Below are 18607 nucleotides of genomic sequence, written 5' to 3'. Positions count from 1 at the left end.
TAGTTTTCTTTGAAATTTTCATTGTTGACATTCTTTAATATTTATTGTTTTAAATTTTATTATTATTGTGAATTATCTTACTGTTATTATTTTTGTAATTGATTTGATTATTGAAGCATGAATACCTTAGACTGGCGCATGTTTAACTTAGTTTATATAGGTAAACAAATTCGTACGCCTAGCGGCAAAACATAGCGTTCGCAATATGCTCTAACTATAAGACCAATACAATGTACCTATGTTATAAGGAATAAATGCATTCTGATTCTGATTCTGAAGGAATTTACTGTACATTAAATAATGTACAGTAAACTATGATTATAGTTGTGCTGTTCTCGAGAACGTTCTGCATTTGTGTTCATGCGAGAACATTCCCCATACAAAACGGAGAACATTCTAGATAAGTCACAACTATAACTTTGATAAACATTGCCCTTTCAGTCTTCATTTGGAGTTTCCTGGTGACTCATATATATAACATTAAAGTGATATTTATGCCTGCTGATTTCTTATATCCTTAATGACTCACTCCCCAATACTAGTTCTAATTGACATTTAATTAACAGTTATGTGCAAATAATCTATCTGTGGATTCAGTAAACAGGGCAAAGTCCAATACTTTAGTATTGAATATTGATGAGCTGTTGGAAAATTACCAAAATAACAAAATTTCCAAATAGAAAGATTCAGGATTTAGTGTACATTACAGAGGCAATACTATAGTCTGGTTTTTGGGGTTCCGTACCCAAAGGGTAAAAACGGGACCCTATTACTAAGACTCCGCTGTCTGTCTGTCTGTCCGTCTGTCACCAAGCTGTATCTCATGAACCGTGATAGCTAGACACTCTAGACAGTTGAAATTTTTACAGATGATGTATTTCTATTGCCCCTATAACAACAAATACTAAACACAGAATAAAATTAATATTTAATGGGGCCCATACAACAAACGTGATGTTTTTGCTGTTATTTGCGTAATGGTACGGAACCCTTTGTGCGCGAGTTCGACTCGGCACTTGGCCGGTTTTTTTTTAACTATGAATAGTATTTTACTGCTCATAGGAAATATTATTGATCATTCATTTGTTTCTTGCATAGTACTTTTCACCACACCAGCTGGTAAAGGCTCTCTTGATTTTTCAAAAACTGATGAGAAAGTTGCATTTTATCCACATGTGTGGCAAACTAGTAGTAGTGTTTCCGTATATTGGCTGGTAGAATTGGCTCAGCCAAATTTTTTTTCGCGATTTCGGGGTCGGTCCCATAGTAAAAGTTGCTCAGTATAATCTCAAAATTATATTATCAATTTAAACATTTTGAGAATATTAATCCGTTTCAAAAAGTAATCCCTGATTTCCTCCACAGTACTTCCCTCCAGCAAGTCTCGGGTGGGTCATCTACTGCTCGCTGGTGGCTCTTCTCTTCACGACCCTGAAGCTGCTCAACCATGGGCTCCACCACATGTATGACACCAGCGAATGCATTGTACTCCCGCCAAGCACCGATGGGACTTCTAATGACAATACTACGTAAGTATTCATAATCATCTAGAAGAAACTAAACGGTAATACAATATACATATGTTACAAGTATAAAAATAAATAAAACTAAAAAAAGAAATATCTAAAAACTATTCCCCTGCGGCATGGTGCCGTCGATGCTGGCAGCATTTCTTCGCCGTATCGCCTTATTCTTTGTGCGAGGAAGCTGCCAGCTCTATGATCACCGGTGGTGTCTGCTATTCTTTTTGACAATTCTTTAAATAGTGTAGACGCGTTCGGACATTCGAGTATTCATTAAATAAATAAATTTGTACTGTGGGACATTTTTAGATGAATGTAGGTACCATCACGCTCCGCGATTGTTATGCCATTTAGGGTCATAGCTAAATTGGTTCGAGGTCGAGAGCCTCTCGCTGAGAGTCTCGGCACCGTTCCGATCAAATCGGAAAAGCGCGAGGAGAAGGGAAAGGAGAGCGAGACGAGAAGGGAACAGTATGTAGTAGTACATACTCGTTCACGGCCTGTCTCGCCGGGGTCGATGAGTGTGTAGAGCCCGCATCATAGTATAGATCTTTAAGTAGAGTTTCTATTCCAGCCGCGATGAAGGCATGGAGATGCAGATGCTCCGTCCGGCTGCCGCCAGCAGCGACAACGAGTCCATGGCGGGCGCCGACTACAACAAACCCAACAACAGCACCATAGGTAAATGTTACAGACAATGTTAGGTAATGATGAAGGCGTGGAGACGCAGATGCTCCGTCCGGTGGCCGCCAGCAGCGACAACGAGTCCATGGCGGGCGCCGACTACAACAAACCCAGCAACAGCACCATAGGTAAATGTTACAGACCATGTTAGGTACTGTGATGAAGGCGTGGAGATGCAGATGCTCCGTCCGGCGGCCGCCAGCAGCGACAACGAGTCCATGGCGGGCGCCGACTACAACAAACCCAACAACAGCACCATAGGTAAATGTTACAGACAATGTTAGGTAATGATGAAGGCGTGGAGACGTAGATGCTCCATCCAGCGGCCGCCAGCAGCGAAGACAGACGATTGACGACAGTAAGATGAATGTAATCATCATCGTATCAGCCTTTAATCGCCCACTGCTGAGCAATAGGCCTCTCTTCGAGTATGCCACTTATCTCGGTCTTGAGCCAATCTCATCCAGAAGTGACCCGCAACCTTCCGAATGTCGTCTACCCAACGAGCCAACGGACGCCAGGCACTCCTTTCGCCCACCTGCCATCACACTGCCTGGCAATATGTTCCGCCCAGCTCCATTTAAGTTTGAGTCAAATGATAGTATTTTTTAAGCTTTCAACAAAACGTCCTCCTGTCCACATTAGCAGTTCTACTTCGCTAAATATTGCTTTTCGAGGGAAAATGAAAAGCTCAAGTTAAGTACAATAAAAAATACAGCATCACTTAGATGTGCCTACAATAGTTGAAGAATTCCTTCATTTTCCCATCATCACATCCTGATCTGATAACAAATCATATCAGGATCTTGAGTCGCCATAATCTTTATGGAGTGGAGGTTTTTTTTTTGTATTTGCATGACAGCAAAAATATGCAAGCTCATTTTCAGGGATTCTTCTTTCCATACGCTTATTCATAATTCTATAAATAAGATTATTGCCTTTTATTTAAATTTAATTTAAACTGTTGTGAGACATACTAACATTAAATCATTTTATGGTTTAGACTCACTTGTTTTAGTAGACCTAGGCTCTCCGAAACATGTCGCGCGAGTGACTAAAAGAAGTGAGTCTTAACCGTAAAATGATTTATTTAAATTTGTCGCTTGGAGTTCGAACTCACGGAAGTTGCAACCTCATATCATCATATGTCATTGTCATATTTTCTGATTTTTTTTAACTCATTCTAGATTTGAAAGTGGACGTGCACAGAAAGAACAGTTCGGAATCTAGCAACGAGGACAGCACGCTGTCAGTGAAGTTGTCGGACGTGGCGGCCGCCGGCGCCGAGCTCGCGGCGCCCGAACCCGGGCCCTCCGGCGCCAAGAGGCCGCAGCCGAGACGGAAGGTAAATTTACCAATATTTATTTACAATACCATAGAGTAACTTATACTAGAGCGGTACTGTCATAGTAAATTTTGTAACCCCAGTAAATTCACTGCCATCTGTCGACACACTTTAAAACTAAAAATAAATATTAATAAAAATACGATAAAATGAATTTAAATATGGATAAATGGTTTTTTTATTTGCATTAATTATTTTTATATGATTTTGACCCATGTTTTTTTACTGGTATGCGTTAAAATTATAAATAACAAACGAAACAGTCAACGCCCTCTATACGAGTGTAGGCCAAAACTAGTGGCGTCATCTGATCGAAAATCAAATTTTCGTGATTTTCGAGGCACGTTTTTTTCTTAGACTGTATCCATCTATTACGGAGTTATATCTATCTTTGACAATACTTACGGTGCTACTATTCAGATTTGAGATCATATTATTCATATTGCTTTCCTTTTTCCTTAATTATTATCTTAATTTTTTTGCTTATAAATGCTAAGTCAATAAGGGTCGTAATAGATGATTTTACTTTATGCTCTAGAACATAACGCACGACTTAAAGTCGAACTTTACGAGCATGAGAAGTGAAAACGTATTTTTTTTTAATTTCCCAGCCCAAACGCGACCCCCGCGTGAAACGTCGCGCCAACCGCATCGACGAGCTCATCGTGGAGGAGGCGGGGCGCGCGCCGCCGCACGACGACGGGCCCTTCGCCAAGGTGTCGCGCCGCTACCGGGACTGCTCCCACCGCCGCACGGAGCACCGGGACTTCTTCAAGGAGTGGCTCTACCTCGACGGCAACGAGGCCGTCGGGGAACCTTACCACTCCAAGTTCGCCCGCCAGCTCAGCTCCGACTCCAGAGACAACTCCGAACCCAGCGTCGGCCCGCCCTCCCCGAAGAAAAGGTCGCACCGGAGAAGATATACCAACTATCCGGAGGAAAACTGCACCAAATCCGCAGTAGCGCTCGCCACTCAGGAATTAAACAGGAATATGAGATGTAAATCTAATTCGACCATGTCGACTATACAGCTGCCTTTGCTGAATTCGACCGCTCAGCTGGTTTCGCATATGCGAAGACACTCGAATAACACGGATACGGGTTTCTTTGCGAGCGTGGAGCTCGGGGAGTATATGATGGTTAAAGCGGAAGCTCCGGCCGGTGACGCTGATAAAAATAAAGGCAAAAGTCCAGGAGTTAGGAGAATTAAGAGTGCCGCGTTGGAGATAGGATGCCCCCCGCCCAGTGTGTCGAATTTATCCCCCCATCCTAATAGCGTAGAGACTATAGGCGGACAAGTATTGAAAAACCCGAAAAATGCCGTCATACCGCCGCCGAGCAAATGCTTGACTAGGGGACCCCATTTTAATTTATTTCCTCGAAGCGAACCCGACGAGGGCAGAGGCAGCTACCCCTACTTAACGTACGGTTCGGAAATAGTATACCCCATAGCTGAAATATCTGATGAAATGCAGACGTCGCAGAAAGAGACCGATTTAGATTCGAGCGGTGAAAGTTACAGTGATTACGAAGATGATAAGCAGTTCCGAGGTTTCGATTGGGACGCGGAGCAATCCCCCGTTGTGAGATCCAGTGATTCAGATTATGAGAATAATGGGTCAAGATCTCCTTTGCTAGACAGAGCGACGGACGTCCGAGTGGTCCGGACAAAGAACCAAGATTGCAAGAAACATTGCTGTGAACGACACTCGAAGCAGAATCCGGAGTGCGCTCATAGCAAATCTAAACCTGTAAGACTGAAGAAGCTTATGAAACAAGATGAAGCCAAGTGTGTTGATCGACCGAGTGGTTCGTGTGAGTGTAAATATCCCGCTGACTCTTTTGATAAAGCCAGTGCTAGTTCTAAAGACTTGCTTATAGAGAAGTCGAGCTTAGAATCCAATGAGAATGAGAAGAAAGGTGATAAGCCAGCAGAGAAGAAACTGTGGGACCATGATATTTCTAACTCTAGCAGTAGTAGTGAAGCTAATTTTGATAGACCACCGGAGAAAGCGAAAGAAGATGAAAAAGTCTTCCAAGAGACTGAGGAATCACAGGTGACTGATAGTAAAAGCGCGGATGAGAGAAGTGTTTATAGTATAGATTGGTTATTTGAAGAATCGGCTATAGAAGAATCCCCACCCTGCTGCCCGGTTGTCTGTCACGAAAATTGTGCTACAGAAGAAATTATATGCCAAAAACTTGCCAACGCCTTAGGCGAATCCTCATTCAATGTCCCAAAAAATTTAGGAGCTATTCCGAAGCAGATTAAAAATTTGGCGCGTTCGAGAGCTTCATCTGAGAAGGAAAATAAGAAAAAAGATTCAAAGAAAGAGAATGAGACTGAAGATAGAACGCTTATGGATGCTGTGGAAGCTCAGGCTGCTTTAGTACAGGGTTTAGAATGTTTATTTGCTGCTACGAATGCAAATACGGTTGTTATGCCACCTCCCAGAGAGGATCGACCAAGAAGTCACAGGCAAAGCATTAGAGGTGAAAGGGAAAACTCGCACAAAACCAGGAAAAGATCAATAGAAGAGGTCGCACAAACGTCCACAAACACACTACTCCCCACTTCCATGCCTTTACTAGCGGCTTTCCTAAATTCCAGAGTAGATTTAATGCCCTGCTGTTTACCCGAAAATGCCCCCCCAGAGCTAGTTCAATACGCCGAAGAAGGCCAAAGACTTAGACCTCTAATGGACAGGAACCACAGGAATAGAGTGCGAAAAATAAAACGATCTACCAGACAAAGAAACAATCCGTCCAATCATTGTAATGCTGATAAAAAAGACAAAACCCCGAACCCGGAAAATCCTAACACCTCCAACAGTGTTCATTTCGCGACGTCTTTTGACGACACGACAGACGGAGCGATACATTGCTTCATGGATGAATATGGCAATTGGATGTCATATACATTTGATAAGAATAGCTCAGGAAGGGCTCAAGCCCAACCCATTCCTCTCCCAGACAAAGAAGATGTTAGATGTAATAGAGTGAAGCCAATAGAAGCTCCAGATTCGCAGGAAACCGGTGAAGGTAGCTGCGGATCATTAGAATCAGAAGCGGGGAACAGCGAAAGCATAGCGAAACCTAAAAGGGAAAACAGCATTGATCAAAGCTCTTCTAATCAGGGCAGTAATAACCCATTACTGTCTAGTAACAACAATGTTTCCGCTGTTGTTCCGATTAATACAAATAATGCGAATAAAAGGTTTTATGTTTTTGATGGTGGGACCGGATCCCGCACGGATCAACCACGATCCCCTGTGGCGTACGCCACTGATAGCTTATTAGAGCAAATTGAGGCTGAAAGACAGTCTAGAATGGGCTTCCCAAGCATGCATATAAACTTCTTAATGAGTCAGCAGAGAGCACAGAGGGAACAGGCTCAGCAATCAGTTGAAACTGTCAGTAACAATATACCAAGTCTGATGCCTTCATCTATAGGAGAAGCGAGCCTAGAAATCAACATAAGGAGTAAATTGTCAAAGTTCATGGACGAAATAGAGAAAGCCAATCAGCCGAAACCAAAGAGTTACTACAAGTTTAATCTATGGAAGTGTTTTGAAGTGAAAGTGACGATGGACAGATTGAAATTGATGGCGTTATTTGACAGGAATTTAACGTTCAAAGAGACTTTTATTTCTATCTTACTAGCTATCTCAGTGGCGGTTTTAGGCTCAATGGTGTTAAATCTAGGATTCTACAGGGATATATACGCGTTCTGGTTCTGTTTCATAATGGCTGGAAGCCAATATTCTTTACTGAAAAGTGTCCAACCGGATTCGGCGTCACCCGTTCACGGTTTCAACAAAATGGTCGTGTTTTCTCGACCGGTATACTTCTGTTTATGCACAGCAATACTATGTCTGGTCCATGGGCAGTTGCAGCAGATGCCAGATGAACATTTTAGAAGTAAACGAAGTGTGGATGAGAAACCTCTAACTATATACGGGTTCGAAATGAACGAGAGAGATTTTTTACTAGTAATCCAGGAAATTCTCGCGAAATTTCTTCTCTTCTTCCCTCTAGCGTTCAGTTTAGGCTTGTTTCCACAAGTAAATACGTTTCTCATGTATCTGCTAGAACAAATCGACATGCATATATTTGGTGGTAACGCTACCAGCAGTTTAAGCGCTGCGGTATATTGCCTAATAAGATCTTTAGCGGCTATAGGAGTTCTATACGGCTTCGCTTACAGTGGACTCGTTGAAGGCAAGAAATCACAGCATCAGAAGCACAATATACTATTTTCTATCTTCTGTGCTTTACTAGTACCTATAGCATATCATTTAAGTAGAAGCGCAAGCGATTACACATTAATATGGAATTTAATTAAAAAGCACTTACTTCCACCTGAGTTATACGTGATACAGACGCTGCCAGAAGTTACACCGGAAGCGGATAAAGCTGAAACCACATTAACAGACGACAAGAAAAACAATTCAGAAAGTAATATCTCTAAACAGAACTCCATAGGATCTTCTGCATCAAAAATAAACTTCAGCTCTGAGACTAACATAGCTAAAACGCAAAAGCGATCGCAGACCTCAAGCGTCAGCTCTTTAAAAATGGATCCCAGGGGTGATACTATGTCTACTTCATCTTTAAAGGAACCGAACGAGACGGAAGATAAAAGTCAGACGAAAGAGGCAGAGAAGCCGGTAGATGAGGATATGGAGGATCCTTTGCCTAAGAAGTTGCAGGCAACGGTGAATGCGAGATTGAAGAACGATGTGATTGTCTGCACGTTTCTGGGCTTGTTCGTGTTTGGCTTGCATTGTACTACGGTGTTTACGTCGCTTACTAAACTGCAGTTGAACAAGGTTAGTACTTCTTTTTTTGGTATTTAATAATTCAATAGGGAATATTACTCCACGCACCTATCGAAAACCATAGGGGGCATGTCTAAAAGTATTTCGGTGATACTTAATATAGGCCTAATGTGTGCTATAACTATGTATGTTATACCTTTTTTCTTTGTTATAACTTTTCATGGCACTTCACAGGTGGTCTGGATAATATGTGCGGTGGGCTGGGTCCTACACTACATAACCCCTCAACTGCGAAAACAGCAACCTTGGCTCTGTTTAGCAGGGCCAGTGTTAAGGCCGCACGAACACGCTCAGTTTGAGGTCACCGAACCGGCGAAACTTATGTATTTCGAAAAGGTAAGTGGTATTAAAAACGATCTTATTATTATCTACATTCTACATAAGGTTCAGGCGTTACACTACTTAGGGTCGGTTGTACCAAACTGTTTGTCATCGTTAAAGAGTTAGCAAAATTTTATTGTATGGACAGTTTCATAGTAAACCGCCGCGGCGCGCCGGGTGACGTTGATCAGTCTGTTAAGTGCGGATGGTGCAACTGGCACTTAATTCTCAGCAGTACAGGTCTATTCACGAATTCGTGGTAGAATGTTCGCGATTCCAGGACGCCCCCCAAACGGCGGTGGGTTTAGTGGGTAGGCTCCTCCCTCTTTTCTCAATGGAAAGAGCCGGGAGGTGAGAGCCAGGAGCCGGGACCTTTTTTTTATCGGTGTGGGAATGTTGTTGCGCATCGTCCCCCTAACCTGAGGTGGGCCCATTATGGAGGGGTTTGTGCCCCCCCCTCCCCCTCCCCCCCCTCCCCCCATAATGGGCCCACCTCATGTCAGGGGGAAGATGCGTAACAGCATTCCAACACCAAAAAAAAAAAAGTCGATCCACGAAGGCTGGCACGAATAGAATGAATGAGCGAATGTAAATATCTATATGTGTATTACATTAACCAATAAAATGGTGGCTCTGACTGATCGATATATGTACACCGATACAGGCAAGGGCCTGACACTCTTTGATAGAGAAAGATAGTCTTATTGCGATTCCTATATGAGGAAAGAGAAAATAGTGCCATGCTTTGTCCTTATCACCGACCGGTTGGCATCATAGGTAGGATGCGATGGCGAAATACCGAAATTTATAAGTGAAAGAGAAAAAATCCTATGCTGCCCAAATTTTATATGAATATTCTTTTTCTTACCCCCGGTCGCTCGGTGGCGCGTCTATAACTACTTGTATATATTATGTCTATGGATACAGGTGTCACTCGTACAATGTAAGTTTCGCTCATTCCATTAGCGCCAGATTTCGTGAAACGACCTGCTCAAAACCAAGATCCCCAGAGGGTGTTCTATATTGGCACATTTTGGACCACCCCACTTTAGCGTCTTTTGAGCGTCGGCGACTAAGAGCTATGGAAAATGGCGTCGCTGCGCAGTTGCGCCAATGTTGCGTCGCGCAGCAGACATAGAGTTGACTAGATGCCGGCGCTCGGGAGACGCTAGTGTGTAGTGTGTGTAGTAATCTTGGCTGTTAGCAGGCGTGGCTCACTCCGCGATTTCGTCGCGTCGCTACATGTACATGCGGCCCACACCAATTTTGGTGTCTAGCTAAAGCCATATTAGTTGCCGCGCACCGCTACGGAACGGACGCCTGCTCGCGCTTGCGCCACCTAGCGGTCATATCTGTCGTAATAGTCGTGTTTTATTAGAGAATGAACCTTCTGTATCTAGTACTATTATTTATTCTGTGCTGTTAAAAGGTTAAAAATATATATTGCCTTTTTGTCACATGTCATAACAGGAGATTATTTTCCGCAGATATTCGTGTACCTCTGTTTCCTGGAGCGCAACGTTCTGTACCCGGGCGTGGTGGTGGCCGCTACAACGCAGGACGCGCCGCTAATAGCCGCTAAATACGGAGACGCGCTGGCGGCGCTGTTTGTGTGCGTGGCCGCGCTCAAGTGTGAGTAATATATAGTGTATATATTAGTGGGCGCGCTACACGTAAACCAAAGATAGATATAACTCCGTAATAGATGGATACAGTCTAAGGAAAAAACGTGCCTCGAAAATCACGAAAATTTGATTCTCGATCAGATGGCGCCACTAGTTTTCGCCTACACTCGTATAGAGGGCGTTGACTGTTTCGTTTGTTATTTATAATTTTAACGCATACCAGTGAAAGAACATGGGTCAAAATCATATAAAAATAATTAATGCAAATAAAAAATCATTCATCCATATTTAAATACATTTTATCGTATTATTATAAATATTTATTTTTAGTTTTAAAGTGTGTCGACAGATGGCAGTGAATTTACTGGGGTTACAAAATTTACTATGACAGTACCGCTCTAGTATAAGTTACTCTATGCGTAAACTCACACTCCCTCAGTTTAGCCCTATAATATAAGCTCTTACATTATGTTATTCAATACATTAAAGATATGTATAAGTAGAGGAAAAAACTTCTTTTTTTATTTGTTTTGTTATTTCTGCATCCATCCATACTACAAGCTGTGTTATTTGTTTGCAACGAAGACATTTCTTTGGCATAGCGCGCGGTGACGTGCGTGAGCGCGTGTGGCAACCAACTGGCTTTTGTACCGCCGGCGGGACGAGATTCGTAGGCATAAACCCGAGCTCGCGCGGAGAGTTCCATAGGCCTGCTAATGTGACAATGTGACGTCACAAAAAAAAATACTTTTTTTTTTCCACAGGCCTCCGGAACGCATACTCGGAACCTGAAACTCAATACCTGATACTGGTGTTCGCATACCTGCTGTTTCAATGGGACCTCAACAGTCAAAACATCTCCGAACAGTTCCTTATTGATTACTTCGTCACCGCCATTATATTCAGCAAGGTGTACGAGTTTTTGCTTAAGGTACGTTTTTAGGGTTCCGTACCCAAAGGGTAAAACGGCCTATTACTAAGACTCCATTGCACTGTCCGTCTGTCTGTCACCAGACTGTATCTCATGAACCGTGATAGCTAGACAATTGAAATTTTCAGAAGATGATGTATTTCTTTTGCCGCTATAACAACAAATACTAAAAACAGAATAAAATAAATATTAAAGTGGGGCTCCTATACAACAAACGTGATGTTTTTGCCGTTTTTTTGCGTAATGGTACGAAAGCCTTCGTGCGCAAGTCCGACTCGCACTTGGCCGGTTTTTTAACTATTTTAGTTGTTACTTTTATAGTGTATAATGTAGTTATTTGTTATCAATTCAATGTAAAATGTTCAATGTTTGTATTCAATGTTTTATTAATTTAAGATCAATGCGGCCAAATCCGCCTGCAACAAATTACGTACAACGTATGTTTAGATACCATAGCTAAAAAAATACAGCGAATTTAAGTTTTTCATACAAAACTTGTTTTTGCTCTATTTCGTTTGTTTTATAAGCCGGAGCTATAACTAATTACAAACCTAGATATACCTCATGTCATTGTATGTGCAAAGTTTCATTACAATCCAACACGTAGTTTTAAAATGAGAACCAAACTCCGATTGTATGGGAAGGTGAAATTCTGCCTGCTGACTGCTTTTGTTTGTCAGACTCAGGAAATTTTATTACCTTTTAATATGTCGTGTCGTGTATAATTTATTAACACTAGTTTATAATTGCTAGTTTAATTAAGACCAACTTGTACATACCTATGTCAAAGATAGATATAACTCCGTAATAGATGGATACAGTCTAAGGAAGAAACGTGCCTCGAAAATCACGAAAATTTGATTCTCGATCAGAGGGCGCCACTAGTTTTGGCCTACTCTTGTATAGAGGGCGCTGACGGTTTCGTTTGTTATTTATAATTTTAACGCACATCAGTGAAAGAACATGGGTCAAAATCATATAAAAATAATTAATACAAATAAAAAAATCATTTATCCATATTTAAGTACATTTTAACGTATTTTTATAAATCTTTATTTTTAGTTTTAAAGTATGTCGATAGATGGCAGTGAATTTACAGTGGTTACAAAATTTACTATGACGGTACCGCTCTATCTTATTATATCCTCATTGCCTATGTTTAACTAATAAATAATTTGGACTGAATAGGGGTCATCCATTAATTACATCACACGTTTACGGGGGAGGGGGTCAAGACAAGGGGGAGGGGGAGTCACAAACTCACAGTGACGTCACATTTACTTATTTAAATTATTTTATTCGCTGTACAGTTAAATAACAAGTTTTTGGAATGATAAATGTTTTAAATCGTTTAATTTTCTTTCCTAATCTGTTTTAGGTTATAAAATTACTAATATTTCTTTTGTCAAAAATATTTTGATAAAATATTAATAATACGATACGATTCGATTTGCCGATTTCATTGAAAAGATGTGACGTCACACCAGGGGGAGGGGGGGGGGGTTTGCCAAATGTGACCAAGTGTGACAAGGAGGGGGGGAGGGGTCAAAACACCTCGAAATTCGTGTGACGTAATGAATGGATGAACCCATACTGTGCGTGATTTCAGATCCAGTTCGTGGTAACCTACATCGCGCCCTGGCAAATAACCTGGGGCAGTGCCTTCCACGCGTTCGCCCAGCCATTCAGCGTGCCCCATTCCGCCATGTTGTTTCTACAGTGTGCTGTTTCGGCGTTATTATCGTCCCCTCTCACTCCCGCTTTGGGTAAGTTAAGAAGCCTTCCTGCTACCACAGATAAATAAATAGTTACTACGTAACAGATACATCATTCCCATACAAAAGCGAAAATACCTACGCTATAATAGCCTACAAAATCTTAATAATAATACCTGCTGGTCAGGACGAGAAAAAATGTACCATAAGTACGCGCACAAAGAGTCGAGACTGCCTTGCTCGCCGTGCGAGCCACGTGCCAACGCGTCATCGTAAGAATGCGCTAGGGTTGTACTGTTACTTATGTTATTATTGTAATAAAACGAATGTTGCGAATCAACCATATTTTTTTAAATATTTGATTGACTAATAAAAACAACAATTATATTACCTGACTCAAAAAACTCCTTAATTTAAGATTTACCTACTTATGTTCAAAGAAATAAATGGTAACAAAATTCAAAATTCATAAAGATAGATTTAAAATACTACTCGGTAAATACGACAAATTTTCCTGTGTTTTTTTACTTTTACACCCATCTACTGCACAATAATTACGTGGTTTCGGCATTTCGAAGCGTAGGCGCGGGAAACGTGCGGTGCGAGCGCTCAGGCGGGCGTTCGGCGGCCCTCTGTCGGTTGTATCGTCGACGATACGCCGAGCGGTAGGCATATAGCGCGTGGCCTTGAGCGAGTGAAGGAGGCCTGCTGCTACGCAAAGCGAAACACCATTTTAAACATGATCACTTGCGCCGTTTATGAATTTTAAGCAAAAATCCTTAGTACAGTCGGCATCAGATATATCGGAGCGGCCGAGGTGCTCAAAAGTATCGGAACACGCACTCTAACGCCTTGGCCATAGAGGCATGTTCAGATATTTGTGAACACTTTGGCCGCTCCGATATATCTGGTGGCGATTGTACATGGACGTAAATACTGCTAAAATATTCCTTTTTGCTTGTTTTGTCAAAAAAACACCCTTTTTAAGACTGTCTTGTGACGGATAGAAACTGTTGCCTACACTGAGCGTGGCCCGACATGCTCAAGGCAGGTTTCTTATTTCACAAATAAATTACTCACGTTTTTTTGCAGGCAGCGCAATATTCATGACATCGTACGTGCGTCCCGTCAAGTTTTGGGAGCGCGACTATAACACCAAAAGAGTCGACCAGAGTAACACGAGGCTTTCGTCACAGTTGGAGCGAAATCTGGGGGCTGGTGAGCTTTTACTTTGTATACCATAATCTAATTTGATTTCCATTGTGTCACAAAGTATTACAGATCAGTGATTCAGCCTTTAAGCGAACGTTTGTTTTATGCGATAAACGCTGCGTTAAACGCATGCGATCCTCCGCTCCGTTTATCGTGTAAAACAACCGCGCGCTTTAATAACATTGTCCCAATATTACAAATGCGACGCGCGCAAAATACACACTACATAGAGTAAGCATAGTCTTTTAAGATTGTCGAGTCATGAAGTTGAAAACCACTATGATTATTATACAGTTTACTTAATTTATCTAGGCCTCAGTGTCTTGTAACCCAGTCCAAAGCACACGCATACATCAAAAATCACTTGCGTTTCTATGTGTGAACGGCACGTCTGTACACGCGGAATGCGTCATAGTGTGGGTAAGTTGCTTAAGAATAGTACTGAGCGGCCGGCAAACGGCCGTCAATCTGGTGTCGCGGGGCGAGGTCATTCGAGTCGGGGCGGGGCGGTGCGTGGCCGTTCTGTATGATAATACTATTACTTATTCTGTGGCCAGTCATGTTGGTGTACGTTGCCAGTTCTATTTGACCCTACCCTTTTTCAGATGACAACAATCTTAACTCGATATTCTACGAACACTTAACTCGCTCGTTGCAACACTACCTGTGCGGGGATCTCATGCTTGGCAGATGGGGGCAGGTCCAACAAGGAGATTGTTTCGGTAAGTCCTACAATCTTGTCGCTTTCTTCAATGCTCTCAATATCACCTCTATACTTACTCAACCTCGTATCTGCAACACTCATTTGATGACAAAAACACCCGTATTCCGAATGAAAGAAAAGCGACATTTCCATCAAATGATACTTGCAGATATGAGGTTGAGTAAGTATAGCGACCATATGTGACGTTTTCAATCAAAAGGTACCACATTGTCGCTTACCATAAGGACGAAATTAGATTGTATCTTTATACGAATAACCTGACAGAGCATTCTTATGGCAAGCGCCAATGTGGTACCTTTTGATTGAAAACGACGTAATGTTTTTTTGTGCTTACGAATAAAATCTTATTTTATTCTATTTTATGTGATTAAAAGTTAATTTTTCCTACAGTGTTAGCTTCAGATTACTTGAACTGCCTCGTCCACATAGTAGAGATGGGCAATGGATTGGTCTCGTTTCAACTGCGAGGGCTCGAGTTTAGAGGCACATACTGTCAGCAACGTGAAGTCGAGGCTATTTCGGAAGGGCCAGAGGAGAGTGGTGGTAAGTTTTATTCATATAATTCCTTATTTGTCATATTCCTAGGTTGTCTAATATTCCAGGGGTCATCAAACTATTTAATCGAGATCCACAGCCGGACCTCCGCTTCCTTTTCGCGAGCAGGACTTTATGGATTTTGTCAATTTTCTCGCAGGCTCGCGAGTCCAATCCGGACTGTAGGCTGTAGTTTAGAGACCGCTAAACTGTCCTGTGCAATATCACATAAAACAACAACATAAAATATCGAAGACGCACATACCCATATTAATTCGCCGAAAATATTGCACATATAAATGATCAAAGTAAATACGACGTTGATGAACTTGTGTATTTAATATTTAATGGAAAAAATATAGGGAAAACAACCCTATTGCTACTTCCAACAAGTTTCAGTTTTATAAAATTTACTTGTGTTCAATATTCAATGGCAAAAAACACGTGGAAATCAACCTTATTGCTACTTACAACAAGGTTCAATTTAGTAAAACTTATATTCGTTATTTCGCATGGAGATAACTAAGGGTCGGTTGCACTAAACCGTCTGTCAGCGTTTTACCGTTCACTAAATTTTATTGTATGGAAAGTTTCATAGTTCTCTGCTGCTTGACGTTAATACACTGGCTAATCTGACCCGAAACAAGTAGCAAACGCGTTCAATGCATTTTTTGCATCCGTCGGGCGAGTCACCGGAGGGGAGGAGCCGCGCGGGCGGCCGGGTCCACGCACACTCAACACCATGTACTTGCGACCGGTCGAGCCGCACGAAATAAAGGCGATCATACGAAACTTGAAAAATAAAAGTAGTTACGGCATTGACGAATTACCGCCTAAATTAATTAAAAGCTGTGCTGATGAATTAACCTTACCGTATTATTTGCTTGTAAATCAGTCGTTTTCTGATGGAATATTCCCAGATCAACTAAAAACTTCTATTATTAAGCCGATTCATAAAAAAGGTGCTAAGTCAGATCCCAACAATTACAGGCCTATTGCTCTACTACCGACTTCGTCAAAGATCTTCGAACTAGCTATGTGCACACGCCTGAACTCATTCTGCGAAAAATACTCCATTTTTAATGAAAGCCAGAACGGTTTCCGACAAAACCGCTCAACTGTACTGGCCACCTATAAATATATACAAGAAGCGCTAAATATTATAAATGATAGAAAATACGCGGTCGGTATTTTATTAGATATGACGAAAGCCTACGATCGAGTACAATATAAAATTCTCCTAGACAAGCTACACGAAATAGGTATAAGAGGTACAGCGCATAAATGGTTCACATCGTACTTAGAGAACCGTAAACAATACGTCGAGATACAATACCTAGACCACAAAACTGGAATGATCGACAATATTAAATCGGACTTCCAATCTGGTTGGAGAGCCGGCAGTAAAGTTTCGAACCAACGTGATACCGCGATGAGATGCACAATGGTTTCCCATAAAAGTGATGCTAAGTCCGAATTTGATAGTCTGCCACGGCGGAACTGGCCGAAAGTACAAAAAAGATAGCCACTTCCGGTGCGAAAAAGGGGGGTCATTTAACCCATCTGATACTGCAATAATAGCTATGGCATCAGTTAGAAATTTACTGGTAGATACAGAAAAGCGAAATCTGCCAGTATGTTTCCTGCCGGAAGTGCTTGGCATACGCTCTCAAAGGTGACCATCGGGACCCCTAAATTAACCCATCTGATACCAGCATGAAACCAATTCCAGTCGGTAGATATGAACCTTCTATTCAGGAATATATAAGTCTGCCAGGGCGTTTTCAGCCGAAACACCTTGACATACGAGATTTTGTGGCGCAACATCCGTGGTACCCGTATTTCGGAATTGTACATATTACGGACATTTCAAATTATTACTCTATGCTTATATTTGTATATTATTACGTTATTAATAACATATATTTCAAATTTATTAATATACACAATATAATTTGGGCATTAATTTAATACCTGCTTACGGCTTTGTACTTCTTTGTTTGCCTTATAAAGGTGCTAACAAATTAGCTACCGATATCTTTACAGTTGATAGTACTCGGCTCCTGAAGTATATGTAAGTATGAAACATTATAGGTTTTATGATGTTATTTTGAGAAAATTGGAAAACAAATTTGCTTTCTAAAAAAACTCTGTTAATGAGATAATTAAATGAGACCTCATTGAACAGATTCTAAAACCTCTTTTAAATATAAAACGTAACTGGCCACTTCACGTTGATAAATCAAATGACACGTTGACAATGACATTTAAGACAAACAAGCAGTTAAATACATGATGATTATTTTTTAGATAGAATTATAGTTTATTTATTTAGTTTGGTAAATAAAATAAAAATTATGAGAAAATTTCTTAATTTCTGTTAAAAGTTAATTGTTCTAGTGTAAAGTACCATCTCGTAAAATTTCTGTAAGTAGCTAATTAGTTAGCACCATATATATAAATAATAAAATAATTTTAAAACAAACAATATCCTTTATTTACCAAAATGAACAAAATTATTATTATTACAAACTTATTGTAAACGGGTGTGAAAAGACAGGATTTTCAACGTCAAGGACGATTTTTACCAATAATCCAAATATGAGCATTTTACATCATTTTTAGGGTTCCGTACCCAAAGGGTAAAGACGGGACCCTATTACTAAGACTCCGCTGTCCGTTCGTTCCATCTGTCACCAGGCTGTATCTCATGAACCGTGTTAGCTAGACAGTTGAAATTTTCACAGATGATGTATTTCTGTTGTTATTTATGGGAGTATTATGGGTACTAGGCGAGGATACATACATACTTATATAGATAAATATATACTTAAATACATAGATAACAACCATGACTCAGGAATAAATATATGTTTTCATCACACAAATATATGCCCTTATCGGAATTCGAACCCAAGACCATCGGCTTTGCAGGCAGTAAGTAGGCCAGACCGGTCGTCAATAGATTAGTTATCTCAATTTGTAGTGTTATAAAACAACACCCTGAATGTTAAACTACGTCATTTTTGCGTCAACGTCAAGAAATGTAGGGGAGAGGTGGGAATGACGGTATACTTAATGTTTCAAGTCCAATAAAACTAAAAATGCCATTCTTTTTAAGTTTTTGTTATTTTTTATTATTATCTTTGGTA

The 18607-nt window shown here is 41.0% G+C and overlaps 1 protein-coding gene across 1 annotated transcript in view; it reads left to right on the top strand.

The window, feature by feature from the left end:
* Nucleotides 1-18607, top strand: part of LOC134747664 (protein pecanex) — a 66171-nt gene that overhangs the window by 3390 nt on the left and 44174 nt on the right. Inside the window, exons 2-12 of the mRNA XM_063682272.1 lie at nt 1366-1529; nt 2098-2204; nt 3395-3552; nt 4164-8384; nt 8568-8729; nt 10202-10346; nt 11104-11270; nt 12880-13036; nt 14078-14203; nt 14803-14919; nt 15312-15464. Coding sequence (XP_063538342.1) covers nt 1366-1529; nt 2098-2204; nt 3395-3552; nt 4164-8384; nt 8568-8729; nt 10202-10346; nt 11104-11270; nt 12880-13036; nt 14078-14203; nt 14803-14919; nt 15312-15464 — 5677 coding nt within the window. The remainder of the gene's footprint in view (nt 1-1365; nt 1530-2097; nt 2205-3394; nt 3553-4163; nt 8385-8567; nt 8730-10201; nt 10347-11103; nt 11271-12879; nt 13037-14077; nt 14204-14802; nt 14920-15311; nt 15465-18607) is intronic.

Source organism: Cydia strobilella, chromosome 15 (genome assembly GCF_947568885.1).
Source record: "Cydia strobilella chromosome 15, ilCydStro3.1, whole genome shotgun sequence".
NCBI lineage: Eukaryota > Metazoa > Arthropoda > Insecta > Lepidoptera > Tortricidae > Cydia > Cydia strobilella.
The sequence above is the reverse complement of the archived record's forward strand: the minus strand, read 5'-3'. Positions and strand labels throughout refer to the sequence as shown.